General features: G+C 39.3%; 1 protein-coding gene across 1 annotated transcript in view; it reads right to left on the reverse strand.

Annotated features, from left to right (window-relative positions):
• Nucleotides 1-15,197, reverse strand: part of TRIO (trio Rho guanine nucleotide exchange factor) — a 261,915-nt gene that overhangs the window by 68,256 nt on the left and 178,462 nt on the right. The window contains exons 31-34 of the mRNA XM_086608471.1: nucleotides 11,827-11,928; nucleotides 9,895-10,037; nucleotides 9,195-9,294; nucleotides 637-880 (exon numbers count right to left, since the gene is read on the reverse strand). Coding sequence (XP_086464597.1) covers nucleotides 637-880; nucleotides 9,195-9,294; nucleotides 9,895-10,037; nucleotides 11,827-11,928 — 589 coding nt within the window. The remainder of the gene's footprint in view (nucleotides 1-636; nucleotides 881-9,194; nucleotides 9,295-9,894; nucleotides 10,038-11,826; nucleotides 11,929-15,197) is intronic.

The following is a 15,197-nucleotide window of genomic DNA, read 5'->3' on the forward strand; positions in this document are numbered from 1 at the left end:
ACTTTAAAAACTTTCAAAAAATTATCAGATTTTTCTTTCACCCTTCAGGGGCGCATTCTTTCATGCATCTGAAAAAACAAAGTAAGATTTCAGAGCTGCTCTGGGAAAAAGGGATGAGTGTGCCACTGTTACTCTGGAAAACTCGGTTAAGTAAAATACAGAAGTCCAGATAGCTAATTCCTTTGCCAGGGCATATGGATGCACGCATTTACCTTTCTATCACTCAGCCTGATGTGGTCATGACTTCTTACTGCAGGGTTTCTCAGGAGCCATTGATAATGCATGCTGGAAATTTTCTTCCCTTCCCCCTTTTAGCACACAGTCTAAATCTAAGTCTAGATTCTCCCATCACCACAGCTTGATCTAACATGATACATAACTCTGTACACCAAGACATAATTCACTTAAATTTCTCTCCTGTCTTTACCCACGTTTTCACTCAACACCGAGAATTGCCAACTGCTCATTTTGGAATAGACAGTATGGCTGCAGGTTGCTAAAAGCACTGTGTTTTATCTAATTAAAAACCAGAAACCAAACCAGCGCAAGAACACCGCAGTTCGCATTTGCACAGTGCTCCCCACTACCCAAAACTCGTGCTGCTGATGCCTAGGCTTCGTTTCCATCATTCCTTACCTTTGTGGTTAAAAATCCCCTCCATCTCCATACTGCTGCGAGAGTGAGCGATGCAGAGGGACCCGCAGGGGACCAGACCTTCCGCAGCTGGGGATCGATCTGTGGTTCGAACCAGACACCAGTCGGGCTTGTCATGGGGCCTCTCCAGGACCTCCACTGTCTGCCCACGGCGGATTGTCAGCTCATTACTGTTGCAGGCGGTGAAGTCGTGGATTACGACCGTCAGCTCGCACCCACCAGACAACTGTGAGGGGAAAAAACAAGAAGGAGAAGCCAGATGAATGCTCGTTATCAAACCATTCGTCATGCACCGTTACCTATTTAGGATTCCTGGCAGGATTCGTGTTTTGGATGAGACTGCAAGCTGCTGGGACTTTCCACATCAAGAAAAGATCACTTCAAAACTCAGGGAGTTCTGGTGTTTTAGAACAGATTTCTAACTCTCTGCTTGTCTCTGCCGATGTTCAAAGCACACCGGTTGTGACAGAGCTGGGCGGAGGATTTAAGCGGTTTTTCTTGCTAGACTGCTCCTTACCCGGAAAGCTGAAGTGGCAGTCGCTTCAGAATATATTTTATGTGTGATAATTGCCAACAAAAAGCCAGATACTACTAAATACAGTTGCTCATGAGCTTTGTTACCTTGCAAATTCAAGGCAGAAAGAGGGACCTCTTTCGAATGAGATTACTGCCCTATTCCCACCCCACTTGTGGTTCGCATACACAGGTCACGAAATCATTCAGGGCACACCATACATTATCACAAAAACCAGCATAAAGTTCTTCACATAAGATTCCCAAATACTTAAAACTATTTGATAGAAAATCCACACGGGTTTACAACTTTCACATTTTTGCTGATTTCCCAAATAAAAACACACAAACTTGAACTAAAACATGCAAGCTCAGGGCTTTCCTCCCCCTCTTCGAAACACTTCATTAGAATTACTTTGCCTAAGCTTAAGTTTCCTCTCTTTGATTGTTTCATCTGCTTTGATGTGAAATGAAAATTATTATCAGAACTTTGTAAAGTTCCCAAGATTACTCAGCGCCAGAGAACCCATCCAACTGAAGCAAACAGCCTGAGAATTCCTTCTCCTTCCATACGGCAATGGCGTTCCAGGCTAATTCAGCTTTTTGTGTGTGAGCACTTCTATAGCTCGAGTTGCTTCAATGCAAGATTCGTATCAGATCTCAGCTGGTAGGCAGCTTCTGCGAATTCAGTAATTTTGGACCAAGCCATTAAACTCCTCCAGCTCCGCGAGGTAATCCTGCAATGCTCTGTGCTGACAAACGAGGACAAATACCCTCTGAGGGTTCCAACTGCGGCAAATATAGAAGCTCCTGCCACGTTATTTTTGACTATTACGTTTAGGCTCTTACATGGCTGCCAGCTACATCCCATGAGCTTTAGGAAAAGGAGATAAGGGACTGCATTGTTACTTATTTATTAGTTTTCATTACAAGCCTGGAACTGAAGCACCAGATAGACACTCTTCTAGGATAACACTTTGTTAGCAAGCAACAATTTTAGAGCAAATGACAGAACCAGCAAAACCTCAGTAAGACTTAAAGGCTATTTCCAAACTTCTTCTCCTCAAGCCTACCACAAACAACAGGACATAACTCCTAGCAGATGTTCTGCACTAACTCCAGGGCTTTCCCATGGTCTCTGCCTGCTAATCTCACCAGCAACCCTTGCTTGTGTGCACATACACAAAGAAGAAAAAAGTTTTCTTAGGGGGATGCAGGGGCCAAGAAGGGCAGAAAAGCCTCATACATCTAGTGTTTAAGGATGATAAATCAGATTGCACCCATTTAGATCCAGGCTAAAAAGTAATCCCGTTGCTTCTCCTACATCTCTCCAGACAGCCCCAATACCCAAATTGCATGTGTGTGTGTGTGTGTTTGCACATCTTCAAAACATGCTACCTCACCCCTCATTAAAAAGTTTCCTGTTCCCTTATGCTCTTTCTCCATATTACATTAGTTTTCAGTCCATGCAAAACTATGCCAAAGGGGAAAAAGTAAAGAGCTTTCCCTTGTTTTCTGGTATTGATTTATGTTACAGCCTTCTTCAGACAAACTCAGAAACAATTGAAACCATCTGTATGCCTGATGGGGACTAACCAAAAAGCTGATGAAGTATGACTTCACAAGGTGCCCAATGCAGACCAAATTTTTCTCAGGAGCGTCTGTATCTGTCCCCAATCAGTGCAAACACCAAGACAGTAACAAGTTGACACTTTCCAGACTGCATCTAGTCTTTGTATTTTCTCCAAAATACCTACAGGAGCATAGCTTTGGTGCTCTGCTTGCTTTCCTGACCCTTCACTTCCTACAAATAGAAATTACAATACACTGTGTGACTGGTGCAATGGCCACGTGTTTTTAGCTTTTATACAGATGTTATTTCTTCTCCTTGTCCTAATTAGAAAAAAAAAAAAAAAAAGTAAGATGTCATATTTCATGTTCAAAGTATTTTATATAGCATTAAGCTAAAGAAAAAAGTAAAGAAAGGCTGTCAGTGGCTATGCCAGAAACTATTAAAGCACAAAAAAAATCCCAGTCTTTCAGAGCGTGTGGGAATCAGAGACCCTAGCTGATCAGTATTCCACTGAAATGCAGTATTCAGTCACACTTCAGCACAGTGTGTGAGGCACTTCCTGCACACCATTGTTAGTTCTACACCACCCTCAAACATGCACTAATGCTGTTAGATGCAACTTAGCACAGGCCTTCTCCACTGCTGCCTAAATACACCAAAAACAACGATGTTCTCTACCCAGCACACATCTACCTCATCATGAAGAACTGACCAAAAACATTTACCAATTTTCCCCTCTTTTGGGATAACAACCCTTCTTTCTCCCTGCAACAGTTATGGTTAGGAAACACTGCCTTCCCCTTTGTTTCACTGCTTGTTTTCTCTCTATAACACACTTTCTGAAAGCAGTTTCGTCTTTCGCACTGATTAAATGCAGTTGGACAGCAAGGAGTGTCTGTGATTAGGCGTGTTGCTCAACAGCTGTTGTTGGACAGCTTTGGCAAGGCTCTCTGGGCTAGCTGGAGGGGAGAGCAAGAGGCACGGCAGAACTGGGAGACTGACTTGCACTGAAGAGAAAAGAGTTACAAACCACCTAAATCCCAATTTAGGCTGAACAAGGGCTTCATATGCTTTATCCATCCTTCTCAAGAAACCCTTTATGTAAACTGAATTAATCATGCATGATAAAAATAAATGAGGCTATGTCTGAAACATGGAAACCGGAGAGACGAAGACGAGATGAGAAACAAAAGCCAGACAGAAATAGAACCGCAGATTCAAAGAGGCGCAAGGTTTAATTAAACAGTTTATCACGGGACACAGTGTCTTGCTGTTGCTGAAATTAATGTTAACCATCTATGTTCATCTCTCTGGGGCCTTTTAATCACTGTCGCTTGTAAAGAGAAAAGAAACAAAACCGTAAGACACACTCACCGGCTAAACACACTCTTAGCCTGGGTTTGCTGAAGTCAGAGACACCACACAAGAGTTCATCTGGCACCAGTATCTGGGAAGATCACCACTGACAAGAGTTTTGCCACATACAACAGCCTTTACAGTAGGCCACACAACCTCCTCTCAGGACTGCAAATTAATTTACTGTCCCATGACAATTTTACTTTGAGGAGAAGAGAAAGGAAAGAGAGAAGCTAATAAGATTTCTCAATTATTTCAAGCACGAAAATCTTTAATCCCCTTTTAAAATGGAAACAAGTGCACTGTGGGAGGAAAGAAATGGGAGACACACAAAAGTTCTGTCTCAAATAAGGAGTATTTTGCTTTGACCAGGTAGCTGCCTAGACTTGGTTTCTGACTCTGAAAAGAGGCGTACACTCAGAGACATGTCTGTTTTTTTACTAGCATTTTTTCTACTGATGGGAGCCTTTTCTCTTCTGTGGTTTCAGCTGGCAGAATTAAATACTTAGTTGTCTCCTGCTGCTTCAGTCCTTTTTCTGTTTTCCAAAGTACTACACACAAGCTTAAAGAAGCATGAGAATGAAATACAACTTCACATAGACAGCAGTACAAAGTGTTACCAGCGGGGCACAAAAGACAATTTGTTAAAAATAAAATACTGCTCCACTGACCACCCAGAGCAGCTAGCATGATTCCTACTATTTAGGATAAACACCCTATGACAGCTCTTCTAAAAGCCTCTCATCTTCCCAGCTACCAAAACAGTAGTTTGGATTATTTCACATTTCTACCAGCTCACTTAATACAAGCACAAAAAGACCTATCAGACCTACATTGTTTCCTTCAGCCTCCCCATTTAACTTCCTATGCATTTGATTAATTTCAAAAGACAACATTAAAATCAGATCAAGCTCTGAGGCCAGGAACTGTTGAAAGATGGAATGCACGGGGCAAGTGTCATCTCTTTTATTCGTTAGCCACCTAAAATGCTGGCTATGCAATTACAGAAGGTGAATGGAAGGAATGCTGTGAAAGGTGAAGGGCAAACTATTAGTGGGAAGGGTACAATAAAAGCACTCATTCAGAAAACTGAGATGCTTTGATGGAGTAGAAAGCTACCTCTCAAAAATTTTTGTATTTCACTCTGGACTTCCTTTACTTTCCAATACTTCAGGATGGTTCAGTGCTACAGATGTATTCAGCATGTCTTGCAATATGAAGATACACCCCATATGGTATTAAAAGCAGGCTGGAAAGGGATCTTAAGTTATCTAGACCACTTCTTTCTCTTCCTCTAGAGCATGATCAACTATACCTATGTGAATCATTATTAACATTTATCCAAACTGTTCTCAAAAATCTCCAGTTATGGAGATTCCTCAAGTCTTCTCAACTACTCTGCTCTAGGGCTTCACATTTTCATATCCATTATAAAAACGTATTATTGCAATGTTTTATTAAAGATAAGTGCTTTGCTCTCATCCCATCCACTGAAAAGATGGGTAAAAGACTGGTCTGCAACTCTGTGTAGTAGGTTTTTTTACACACTTGAAAACCTGAAGTTCCTCCTCCTGCCTTTTTTCTTTAAAGTCTGTAGTCTCAACTCTTTATCTTGCCTTGTAAGTTATGTTTGGTAGATGTCTCATCAGCTTTTTTTTTTTCCTCTTCCTCTTGGAACTCTTCCAAAGGTCCACTGATTTGCTAAAATTCTACGCTCAAAACTAGATGCGGTATCTAACAGAGGCCTTACGAGTGCTTAATAGAGAATGAGGACTTCGTGTCTGGCAGCTCAGCATCCCATTTCTACAACCCAATATAGAGCTGCTTCATAATTGCATCACGCTGTTAAAATTAATAAACAGCTTGTAAGTCTCTATAGCTTACAGATCATCCTTCTCAAAAACTGTTCAATAATCTCACTGTTTTCAACAGTAGTATTTCCACCTATTCACATTAGCTCAAACATGTTCCTATTAAATTGCATGGTATTTTGCCAATAAATTTTCTCCCATTTGCCAAGACAATTCTGAATTCTAACTCCACTTTCCAATGTAGTTTTCAGATGACATGAAACTGGAAAGGATGTCAGCTTTTTAAACATATGGTCTATTGCACCATCCCAGTCATTACTGAAAAGCAACATGCAACAGTAGAGCCCACAATCAAAAGTTACAGTTCCAGACCAAAAAGTCAGGGTGGAGAAGAAAAGAGCTCATCATAAAGTTATTCTCTGTTGTTAAGACATTTCCAATTATGTCACAAAACAGGATGCAGGGAAAGAAGCTCATCTGGACAATATTCAACCACTTAACTACTAAGGCTAGGGATTTTTAGCTCTTTCAAAGTATTATCTCTAACGAGGTCAGAAAGAGTATTGAGTTGTGGATAAAGGATTTCATTCTCAATATTCTCCCTGTATAACAGCTTAGCATTTCTAACCAAAACATTTATTTTAAAAGAATCAACTGTCTGAACATGTAATTGGAGAAAATAAAAGAATAGGTTTACTTGGCTGTTGATTAGCATGACATGTTTACTATTTGTTGTCTCTTCTTAATCACAATAGTGGATACACATGAACAGAAAAATGTTCAGCAACAGCATAATAAGTGATACAGTGCTAAACATTTTACCACTTGAGTAACACCATTTTAAATTACTTGATATTTTTAGTGTTTCTCAATTTGGAATCCCAGCTCAGTTTGGGACATGGTTTAAATTTGATCGAGGAGTTCCACCACTTCATCTGACTAACCACACCAACAGCACTTAAAAATCCCCAAAACTGTTTCGCTCCATCGCTGTAAGACATTCCTACATACTTCAAGCTTTTAGGCTGAGAAAACAGACTCAATTTTAAACCTCAAATGGACCGCAGCTAATGAATTTTCAACGTACAAAGTGAGAGATTACTTCAGAGTCAGCAAGAGTATTATGATAATCTACAGATTTCACTGGCTGTTACAGGAATCTACAGATTCTGCCTGTTACTGTTCCTTAAAAAATTTTATTTTGTATTTTTAAACAGATTAAAAATTTTTCTCTTCTTAATGTATTTAACAAATCAAAACACATAATACAAACATTTACAAAAGCTATTCTGCTAATTCACACATTTTAAAAAAATGCACAAACCGTAAATTTCTGCCTTGAACATACAATACATAGCACAAGTAACTTCCAGGGAGTCTCCCAGTTTTCAGTTTGTCAAAGAAAAGTCTACTTTAAAAAAACCAATACGCTCACTAACCAACTTTAAAACTTAATTTGTCAGGAAAATATTTAAAAGTGTTCTCCATTCTTCCTTCTTTTAGTTTATAACTCCTGTTGAACAGGTTGTTGGTAGGACTCCAATCCGACATGAAGGAAGACAATCCTCAGGGCATTACACTTGGCCAACTTTCGTAGCAATTCTCACAAGATGCATGAAATATCACAGGAGGGGCAACAGGAGACAATCCGTACTATTCTCCAGTAAACAGTACATCACAAACAACTGAAGAGGAACAATGGTTGTGCGTGGCAGGGATGGATTGCATCACCTCCCTCTGAATTGAAACACAATCCAGCCAGGCTACATGCATGTAGTTTGATGTCTCAGTACACAATCAGGGAAATCAGAGAGCATGTCTTGCTTCTAAGTGTGATAGATTACCGAAACTCTTGAGAGCACATAAAAAAATGAACTAAACTGTTTGCTAGTATACAAAACACAGTTTTGTAAATCACTAAATAGCTAAGTAAGAATACGAAAAAAACCTAGCAAAACAAGAGCCATCAAAAGACTTTTTTTCCTCTAACCAACCATTTTTCCCCACAGATATCCTTAGAAGAAACCACCATCAAAACTACAGACCCACTTCAGTACAAATACACAAGGTCAAAACATAGGCTATTTTTGACAAATAGAAGAGCAACCCTAAGCACCTTACACTTCCCTTCTTCTGTCTTCCTCTTCTTTACACGGAAATCTTAAAACCACTGAGTTTAAGTGACATGGAAAAATACAGAAAACTAACCTCTCTTTTAGATGACAATGGGAATGACCAAAATATTACTCTGAGAACCTATTCACTTAGCTGCCCTGTAAATACTGATTATTTACCTGCATAGCTTGAGTGGCTCATCAGAACAATTTTATCCAATGATGTAAGAGGCCAGAAATCCCTAACCACATTTTCAAGTAATTTGCTATGGAGCTTCTATGTTCTAACTCTTTCTTCTGTTTAACAAGCTTCTATTGTCCATCTACCTCCCTCCAATGTCCTAACACTTCTCACTTGCCAAAAATCTTCCTTCCATTCCAAAGTAACAGACACATTTTTCCTGTAAGAATTTTTACTCTTTCAATGCCTATCTTTCTTCCACCCATGACAAACTCTGGCTGTGTTATCCTTACGGGATAACCCAACCAGAATCTATGGGCAGAGACAGAAGAAAGGAAACACTAGCACTAGTATCGTATGATAGTGTTGGGGGTTACTCCTCTTTAATACGGTGATTTTTGTCAGCTCTCATGCAGAACGCGAACATTCTTAACTCTAACCCACGAACACTGCATAGTGTTTTTCCTTCAGAAAACTAACTGCGTGGCAACCACCCACCTCAAGCTAATACAAAAAGCAAATGGTATGCTTTCAGAAAGACTGAGACCAACATCAAGAAAAATTCTGTGCATGAGTATCAGATTTTATGCAAAAGTTTCTTTTTAAACTGGGTCAAAGCTTTGAACAATCTGCAGAAGAGAGGGCACCAAAATGGTTTCAGTTTGGAACAAACATAATTCCTTCACAGAATCATAGAATGGTTAGGGTTGGAAGGGACCTCAAAGATCACCCAGTTCCAACCTCCCTGCCATGGGCAGGGACACCCTCCACTACACCAGGTTGCTTAACGCCTCATCCTTCATGACCTATTAAACAATCACCCCTGCTCTCCCATGATATCAAGATATTGTCTCCGTTGCATACAGCTATTTAAGAGATTGAATATTTCCACACCTCCTCTCTGAAGGTACTAAGGACTTCTCTTGGGCACTAACTCACCCTATGGGATGAATCATTTGCTCTGAGAACAAAGCAACACCTGGGAAACTTACCTTATCACTGTCTAGCGTGTTCTGTGAGGTTCGTGAGGCAATTGAAATAGTATCAGGTTGGCTGCTACCATCTCCCTGGCTGTCCAGGTCCTCGCCGTCTCTGCAAATAATTCAGTTTTCATTACAATGTTAGCTCTGTGTGCGTAACATGTTAGTTCCCTACTTGCAACTCTAAAGAAGGGGCACCCAGACAGCAAAACTAACTGATGCAAAAATCAAACATTCAGCACTTAAGACTTTGTTCTACACTTTAAGACAACAAATTAGTTTGCTGAAGGTCCATATCTTGTAGAATTAAGGCAACAACCAACCAGCCAGATTTACGGCAAGAACGTTGCACAGGCAGTTAGCCAAAGCTAGCAAGCAGAACACTCTGTCACACGCTTTCAGCTCCATGAAAGGAAACCAAGGACCTAACGCACGCAGAATTGTAAAAATCTAAAATGTACAGCTATCCTGTACTGCAGTTTCAAGTCCCTTCTGTAACGGCTGATTGTACACAAGTCAGGGACTGTTCAGAGCAGAAATCTCAAAAAATTCACACCATCGCAGGAAACTTGAAATTAATTATAAGTTAAAGCTGGTCAAAATTACTCTTGCTTTTGTTCAGTTCACTAAAAGTCATCAGAAATTCAACACTACAGAGGAAAGAGTGCTGCTGTGTACTTAGAGATCTCCGATTATTTTAAATACTACTTACCTTCTTCCTTTCTGTTTTGTTGTTGGTGCGGTTTTGGGGATGTGGATCGGCTCTTTCAATGCTCCTTTCAGATGAATGGTCCTTTCTTGTATCACTTCCCGGATGTGTTTGATCCAGTCCTGTTTATTCTCTATACTGGATGCCTTTGATATGCAAAAGAAACAAAACCCCCACAATGGACTATTATAGCTGAGAAGATCCACACATACAGTCAGCTAATAAACATGGAGAGGAAGGCATAAAGAATGACCTTGTGAATCACTTTTCAAAACTTGAACAGAAAAAAGGAAATTCAAGCTAGTTGTCTTCATTTTGAATCACCAACACCACTTTTTATTTCTCAACATTATTAATATTGTTCATAAAAAAAAACGTTTTATTTTAGATTCAGATTCCTGTTTCATAACTTGATGGCTAAAGCCCTGTATGCATCTCATGCAAGACCAGGTGGACTGACTTACTGAAAGAATTCCAGTAATAACACCTTGAACATTAGTATTTTAAAGTCAAACTACATTTTAGGTCAATTCTAACTATAAATAATAATCTACTAACACTGAAAGAAAAATTCACTTATTTTGCAATATGTATTTCCACAACACATTTCATGTATTACTCTTCCCACTTTTGAAAAATACCTGGAAGCAGAAAGCTAATTTAGGGATTGTATTTTAATAACTGCCTGCAACATATCAGCTATACTTTTGAGATACCCTGGAAAAGACGTGTTTAATCCAATATAACACTGCATCTGAAATGCTATTAAATATAAACATTATTGCAGATCTAAAAAAATTATTATATATAGCTTCCTACCTCTCTTAATTGCTGTCACCTGAAATAATTGGCTTCAAATATATTACAAATATTTAATATACTATAATTTTTTAATAACCAGGGATCCTAAAGGGATAGAGAAAGCTGCAGGAACAGATGAACAGTTCAGAAAAAGAGCTTTGTTTTCTTTTACAAACAAAACCATTTAGGAAAATAAACCAAACAAAGTTTTGTTAAATCTTTTATTTAGGTTTTCATGGAATTTACTTATAATACTAATGAGCTAAGGAAGTGCTAGTTTCCAACCTTCAAAAACAAACAAAAAAAAAATCAACAAAATTGTTGAAAAGCTTCATATACCATACAAGTTACCTAAATATCCTATGCTCCAAGTAAAGAAGAGAACAGGAACACCTTAAAGTTATCTTACGTAGAGAGCCCTCAAATAGAACTCCTTATACTGCTCTACTCTGGGAGGAACATTTCAGGCTTCAAAGCACACTGCCTGTGAAATTATGAGTATTAAGACTGAATAAATTGTATTATTCAGTGATGTTGCATTTAATTTCCCTGCATTCATTGAATTCATCTGCTGTCACAAAACTAATGTGAGCAAAGAACACTACTGAGATCTGCAACTTCAACAGATACAAAATTTATAGGCATTGCATGCACTCTCATCCAAAGGCAAATATCTTCAGAAAAACTTGTAGCCCACAGAAGGACATAAAATCTTTTGAAGTGTTTCAATTTCTGCATATAAATATGGGCCCTGAAAAACAGCATCACTAGCAAGCAGCAGTGACTTCAGTGTGGAACACGACACTGATGCCATGATTTGTCTGTGGCATATCAGTTCCTCTGTCAGTTAGTGACTGAAGTCTTCAAGCTACAGAAGCCCATGGGATCAAACCTTTTCCTAGTCTGATTTGTGAATGCGAGTTTGCTTAATCTTTCAGTAGACCACAGAGATTCCTCGCTGCTGTCAAGTCACGCGAGTTAGATACACACCATATCCTTTACACACAAAGGAAAATTATGTCACCAGCTGCCCCTCTCAAAGCAGGAAAAGTCATCACTTGTTGCCTTCCCGACAGTATGAACAACAACTGCAAGACTTAGTATAGACTGTACAAGCACATCTACTAAAATTACCTTGAGAACAATTTTGTTGTCTGAAGTTGGTGTCCTTCCAACCCACAGAGCAAACTTACAGGGATCTCCTTCTACGTGTTCTGTGACACCCAGCTCAGAAGTCTGGAATAAAGAAAAATTTGTTAGGACGATCCAGCATTTTTTTTCTCAGAAGCCACAAAGAGATACTAATATTCTAAATAATTGTGCTCTGCTATTTAAAGAGATTTTTAGAAGCACATATGCTAGAGAGAATCATTTATTCTGGTGGTAATGATGGAGTTTCTTCAAAATGCAAGAACTGTGAGCTAAACAGTTCTTCCTATAAAGTAACAATAAACAATAGCATTTATAATTTGAAATACCAAATTGCTTATTTCATATTTTTGACTTGACAATAAAAGCCTTATAACTCTAAAAAAGGTGCTGTGTGAAAAATAAGTGTTGGCTTTTCTCCTTGTTGATTTCCATCAGAGAATACTCACTACTTAATGATTTTTATGTTTTCTCTCAGATAAGATATGCTTAAGAATTCTCTTGATATCTTCTAAAACTCTGATCTCTTTTCTGCCAAAGGAGCCTTTCCTAGTGTGTTTCTTTCCCTCTGAAACAGACGAAATAATTCAGAAATGTAGTTTCCCTGGAGAATTCTGTGGGACAACTACATTAACAATCAATCTTTGGGAATGTTCTAATAGCTAATTATCATCCAAAATGTTTTCACTTTCCAACTGGAACAACATCTCAATCATGTGAATTGGCTTCCAGTTAAACAATTCATATAGGCTTTGCTCCAAAAAAAATTACAAACTAAGAAGTTACAGCTCAAACTACAAGAACCCTCACCCCAAAAGACAGCTGCTACATTCTTACATTATTAGAAGCTGTATTTTTCCCCTCATCACTAGCACATACACAGTTTATCACAGATGATGTTGGATACACAGTACTTGAGTAAAGGTAATTGTACTTCAGTAAAGGTAATTTTTTTTTCTTGTCTCATTTGGATGCCAACTTGTTTTGTTGTTTGGTTTTGCTGGTTTTTTTTTTTTTTTTTTTTTGTTGTTGTTTGTTTGTTTGTTTTTTTCCTAAAAAAAAACCCTGCCTCTCAATCCAACACATCCACCCTTTCAGCTTTGTTGTCTCTTTTTGGTAAAATGGATTCCTCTGCACTGAAATACTTAAAAGCTTGTGATGTGTTTTAAACTTGACTCACCAACAACTCCTATGTGTGTTAAAAAGCTTGTAAAATACTTAATCCAACATTACAGTACGTAATTCAAAGAAAATACACCCTACTGCACTGCCCAATATAGAGCCTGAACGGGCAAGATAGTACAAATTTTAACACTTTATTTTTTGAAGCCTAGTAAATTTGAAAGCCTTGGTACACTTGCGAATACTGTTAATTTTCCAAGGGAGAACTGAGGGACAACGCGGCAGAGGTCTGTACCGTGCGGCAAAGCCGACATAACGTTGTTCGCGGTCCCTTTCAATACTGGCGGGCATCAAGTGAAGCCTGTGGGAGGGAGTCAGGTTCAAACCCCCACACGGGGAGGTTGGCCTCTGCCCAATATGTAGCTGAGCAATACAACTCTTTGCCAAAGAACACTAAATGCTAAAAGTCTGCATGAGGTTCAAGGACAAGCTCACAGAGGAGAAATCCGTTATTGAATGCTCAGAAACCACATTCAGGTGAGGGAATCCCTGCACTGTGAGTTACTGGTGACTGGGAGAGCATTCTGGCAAAGGAACACCTGCTTGCCTGGTTCCCATCGCCCTCCTTAGGCATTTGCTTTTGGACACTTTATCTCTTGCCAAAGGAGTTCATTAACACATTCTTCCACTAATACAAGTCATGCCATTGAGTATCCTGTGCTGGGGAAAACATGATGGTCATCATGCCCAAAGTAAAGAGAAGGACCTCACTTCTGTAAAACCACCTTCCAGAGGCAGGAGACATGACAAAGTGAAAAAAAGATCTTTAGCTCAAATCAACATGCATGCTTTCAACATCTGTATGAATTCTAAAGATCAAAGTTATAAGAATCGCTATAATAGTAAGCTGCAAGACAGGATGTTTTGCCAATAGAACATGAAGATAAAAAGTTATGCTTGCATTTTAAAAATGAGGCACAATGACAGTATTCAAGATTTCTGGCAATTTCTCTAGGAGCCACGGCTATTACTAAATTCCTGCCAGAAGAACTGAAATTACAAGCTTACAGGACCAATTTTTCAGCTCTGACTCCCCTCCCATGTAATGCTTTGGCAGCTGATGTTACCCTCCAGTACTTGAGAGCACCAAAGAATGGTGCGGTCAACAAAACAGCTGCAGCTGTGTTACCTCCTAGCCACCTTCTATCAGGAAGGAGAACAAGTGTTGGAAATGAAGTGGCAGAATATGGAAAGTAAGATAGAGGGGAAAAAAAGAGAGTTTTTGAACGAACCTGCTTTACCAGTTTGGACACAGAGGTGGGAAGGGGGAAAGAACGAAGGAAAAGGAGCTGAAGCAGGGAGAAAAGGTTCATTATTTGTACCATCTAGACTTAGTCATATACCCCTATAGGATCAATGGAAGAATCATGTCTCTCAAAGTGTGATTCTGAGAAGTAATTTCAAGAACTTGTTCTAAACTGTCTAGTAGAAAAGCTAATCTTTCCTCTGGTAGATGCAGAGCAAGCTGTGGGAAACTGTCTTCTCATTTGGCTACCTAAATTTACAGAGTGTGAATACTGCTCTCACCCAAGTCATCCAATGAGACAAGAAGGGAAGGGCATGAATTCCAAGGTTGCATTTTGTAAAGTATACACGCTATGGATGAGGAAAAAGCAGATTTTTTAAAATGGGGAGAAAAAGATTTCCATCTTTAGATCCTTTCAGTAGACCATAAGAGCTATAATTTCATTTACAAAATATTATTGTAAGACTACTAGTCTCAGTAGACATTCTGGAATGAACTTTTCCATAACAGGGAGTTCTTGCCTTTCCAGATCAGTATGTGTAGAATATCCACCAAAAGGAATACTTAACATGGATATTACTACAACAGCAATAGTAAACAAGCAAGATGAAGGCAGCTCGTCAACTCCTTCCATCCTTCTGCTTTACACAAATGAGCCTTAAAGAACCAGCAATCACACACACAACAAAATCATAGAATCATAGAATGGCATAGGCTGGAAGGGACCTCAGAGATCATCTAATCCAACCTCCCTGTCATGGGCAGAGATGCCTCTCAACTAGACCAGGCTACTCAAGGCTCCGTCCAACCTGGCCTTGAACACCTCCAGGGAGGGGGCATCCACAACTTCTCTGGGCAATTTATTCCAAAGTCTTACCACCCTCATACTGAAGAATTTCTTCCTAAGATCTAATCTAAATCTGTTCTC

The sequence above is a fragment of the Tauraco erythrolophus genome, chromosome 3 (assembly GCF_009769465.1).
Source record: "Tauraco erythrolophus isolate bTauEry1 chromosome 3, bTauEry1.pri, whole genome shotgun sequence".
Taxonomy (NCBI): domain Eukaryota; kingdom Metazoa; phylum Chordata; class Aves; order Musophagiformes; family Musophagidae; genus Tauraco; species Tauraco erythrolophus.